The 4,095-nt window shown below is 37.7% G+C and overlaps 1 protein-coding gene across 1 annotated transcript in view; it reads right to left on the bottom strand.

The window, feature by feature from the left end:
• LOC107585332 (regulating synaptic membrane exocytosis protein 2-like) overlaps positions 1-4,095 on the bottom strand; it is a 21,836-nt gene that overhangs the window by 12,709 nt on the left and 5,032 nt on the right. Inside the window, exons 6-7 of the mRNA XM_016272330.1 lie at positions 3,861-4,068; positions 3,686-3,781 (exon numbers count right to left, since the gene is read on the bottom strand). Coding sequence (XP_016127816.1) covers positions 3,686-3,781; positions 3,861-4,068 — 304 coding nt within the window. The remainder of the gene's footprint in view (positions 1-3,685; positions 3,782-3,860; positions 4,069-4,095) is intronic.

Below are 4,095 nucleotides of genomic sequence, written 5' to 3'. Positions count from 1 at the left end.
GTGTCATTTATGATGAATTAGTCTCCATTACTAAATAAAAAAAAACATTATATTATAAAATGTTATTATATATATAACAAATTTTTTCAAATTTTAATTGATACATTTTGGTTATTTTTCACAAATGATGAACAACTGGTGAGAAACTCTTAAAACTATTAAACCTTTCATTTACTGCTGAAAGTAAATAAATGCTTTGGCAGTGTTTTAATTTTGGGACCTTGTATAAAATGTAGAAATGGTCAGGAACAATTGAACAAAATTATTAATCATTATCAAAAAACACAGTACAGTGTGAAATAAGTGATTTGTGTCTAAAACAGGTATTTTATATAGGACACGCAGGACTTAAAGTACCATCAACAGGCAATCCAAATGTGATGGGACATAACATGGTTTGATAAGTCTTACCGCTCACTGTCAGATATTTTCTTGCCAAGTTTCTGACAGCTAGTCTTGTCCAGAGTTCTCAACTGCCTGCAAGATGGAAATGATCGCGGCGAGACAGAAAATAAAAGAATGAGGAGTGGATTCACTCAGGACTGGACGGACATTGAATGAAACTTCTATCTAATAAAATGCCATGATGGAGATGGACATGCTACTGGTCCAATGCGTGTGTACCTCTGTGCATCTGGCTTTGCACTGAGGTGGTGTACTGTCTCCTGAGCGGGGAACATAGCCTCCAGAACCCAGCTGATTCATAAGATCACATCAAACACATATGAGTGGCATGGACACATAGACACAGACACACAATGACACAGTATGGATTGATGTTAATGAAACACAATTGCATTATGGCTGAATCATGCCACTTTGGCGTGACTAGTGGCTAGGTACAAAAGGAAAACATACAATAACATGTACAGTAAGACATATACGAGACAATCTGTGCATGATATGAAACACAGACACTTGACACTTATGCGTCAGGGGTCACATATGACAAATGTGACATTTATTCGCTGAAAACTTTCAAACAAAACCTCTGAAATAATTACAATTTCAGTTAAATACAGAGAAAATAAGTGAAGACACATGCAGTGCCCCCAAAATGTATTTGGACACTTAAAATGTCTGAATATCACAGCATTAAATATAAAATATAAAACTAACTTGCATCTGCAAACAAATTATTTTACTTATTTGTGATAGGTTTTGCCTGAAAAGTGAGCTTGTGGTATTTTTACTTCAAAATAAATCTCAGTTGGTTTGATATTTTGTTATATAATGCAAATATATTCATACATTTTTAAGTGTTAACTTACTTTTTGGGGCCACTGTAAGTGAGACTGTATCTAGACAGTACGGGGAAAAAAACTGTTGTAGAAATCAGTATAAAACTGTAGAAGATAATAACAATGTAATAAATTATAATCTGCAGAAAGAGTTGAGATAAAAAGGACTAAAATACAACCTCATGAAATCCAGAGTAACACAACACACTACACTTCACACCACAAAAGCCACAAGTCACCACATTTTTAAAGCTACTGAGCTGCTGAAAATCTACAAAACACTAGCAATCACATTGTTGAGCACTAAAATCATGGGGTCGGGTCACAACAAGCTTTGGGTCAGAAGCTACAGAAGGCTGGGAGGGTTAGCTACATCCACTATCTAGTCCCATGGCAGAGGGGGGACGGACAGGTTAGAAGAGCAGAGTGGTTTAGCAAAAGGACTGGAGGACAGGAGGGATACCTGTCGTCTTCTGGGGAGGCATGCTGAATTAGGATCCTGGGGCTCGTGGGTCTGGTACGGGGCAGAGACTGGGTGCTCCTGCGTGAGTGTGTGCGTGTGTGATCCACAAACACCCAAAGAGTTCAACGTGGAGATGGAAGAAACACGGGAGGTCAATATAGAGACTGTGGCAATGATAATCTCAAACATACAAGAAGATGCACAGATTCAGGGGACTCATTTTTGACAATTCTCCACCTACAGTGGTTGGATTAATGCTCCCAAAAACGCAAAACAGAGCTATCAGGCCATAAGAGTCATTGGACGCTAACAGAGCAGTGCAAAGTGGGTGACCCAATGGTGGTATGTCACTTTGACATTAACATTAACATAGACACACTGGGTTTTATTCACTAATAATTGCATATACAGTAAGTGTTCTAATTTGACAGTATGTGCTCAGAAAAAAGTTCTCACGGAAAATTTGACATATTTACAAAAAAAAATTATTCTGAGTCTATTATTCTAAACGAGGGAGAATATGCTAGCATTTAGCATTAGCATAATTTGAATAATAAGAATAATTAAATAATCAAAGAATCCTGAAAAAAATAACATCACAGTTTCCACAAAAATATTAAGCAGCTCAACTGTTTCCAACTTTACTCCAAGACTTGAGTAATGACTAACGACTGCTGAAAATTCAGCTTTGCCATCATAGGAATAAATTACATTTTAGAAAACAGTTATATTATTTCACAATATTACTGCATTTGTTGTATTTTTAATCAAATAAATGCAGCCTTTATGAGCTTAAGAGACTTATTTCAAAAACATAATAAACCCTAACAACCCCAAACTTTTTAAATGTATAATTTATATAAACAATAAACTTAGCAAATTTCATGTTTTAATGCAACAAGGATTTGTATGTGTGTTTTAGTTTGATCTAAAATGTTATCCTAGATTAAAAACAATTCTGATTTCTGTGTTTGCACACTCGTTTTAAGCAAAATATATTGTGTATGTGTGTTGTGTATGTGTATGTGTATACACAATATAAATAAGACCCAGTGATTGTTGTGTTTAAAGGGCATCACAAAGGAACATTCTAAGAGTGTCCTTTAATGTATGTGAATGATATTAATGGCAAATTCACGCTATACGCCAAAAGCTAGTGGAAAGTTCCGCTAGTTTCTTGTCAATGAGCTGCTCTGAAATATTAGAGTGGAGAGGCGAAGAGCTTGACAAGAAGTGTTTGGGGAGAGAAACTGGCATCAACACTCAACGCTGCTTTAATTAAATGGAATAAACTTCAGGCTGCGAACGATCCAGATACAAGGAGTCTTTTCAAAATGAAAATGATATTACCAGTGCTTATGAGACCAAGATTATTATTACATTGATTTACACAGTAATCTAAATATAACAATGGTATAATTCACAGACTGGTGGTTCAATTCTGGCCTTTTCTTTACCTTTGGGTGTGCAGACACTCTGCGCTTCCACCCCGCATTGATCTGTGTATCAAGATGACCTTACTGCAATTACCATGGAGATGGAGGACACTTAAGAAAATTAACAAAACAGAACAAAAAACAAGCAAACATAAAAGAAAAAATGCGCACCAGTAAGTGAGTTAGAAGAGGAAGGGTAACAACCTTTAAAGCCAGAACAATACACAAAGGTTAAAAAGACGTGTCTTCCTGTACGATCATCTCTGTCCATTCAAACCCTTCAGTGATGCTCAATCCTTTCAAAACAAACCTTCCATGAATCACTGGTGGTTTGGCTCTAACCCACCTTCTGAAAATGGTGTAAGGCCTTTGTAGGTTAGCAAGTCTCGAAAACGTCATTTCTCTTTCCAAAAACTCATTTTAAAGGCATTCCAGAAACAGTACTTTTATGGAAGAAAATGAAGGCACATGGAAGTGATTATTCTTTTAGCACACACTAAGGCACACTTGTTCACACTTGCTTGGGCCCACAAATTTCTATTTACCTGTCATCTACGTATTCTCTCTCTTGCACACGGGCACGGTCGTGGTTGCGTGTTGGGGAACGGGATCGCCGGCTGTGCTGGACCTCATCCAGACTCCTTAGAGAGAAAACAGGGTTTAATGCAGGTTACAATTATTTGATAAATGATAAATCCTAAAAAATAGCTAGGGACATACCTCTGTGCAGGGACGTTGGCTGGGCGGGACCGTCCCCTGCTCTCTTCATCTCTGTGTGGGGACACGGACCGTGAGCGATACTGAGTTGGCCTCTGCTGATCTGGAACCTCTAATGTTGTCGCCCGGTCTCGGCCTCTGTCTCTGTCTCGGTCCCGTTCTCTTTCTCTGTCCCATTCTCTTTCTCTTTCTCTGGATCGGTTTTCTGTAGCTGTGATGACACAAAGACAAAAAAAAA

Source organism: Sinocyclocheilus grahami, unplaced genomic scaffold, assembly GCF_001515645.1.
Source record: "Sinocyclocheilus grahami isolate Dianchi unplaced genomic scaffold, SAMN03320097.WGS_v1.1 scaffold69.1, whole genome shotgun sequence".
Classification (NCBI taxonomy): domain Eukaryota; kingdom Metazoa; phylum Chordata; class Actinopteri; order Cypriniformes; family Cyprinidae; genus Sinocyclocheilus; species Sinocyclocheilus grahami.
Note: the sequence above shows the minus strand (reverse complement) of the source record. Positions and strands in the feature narration are given on the sequence as shown.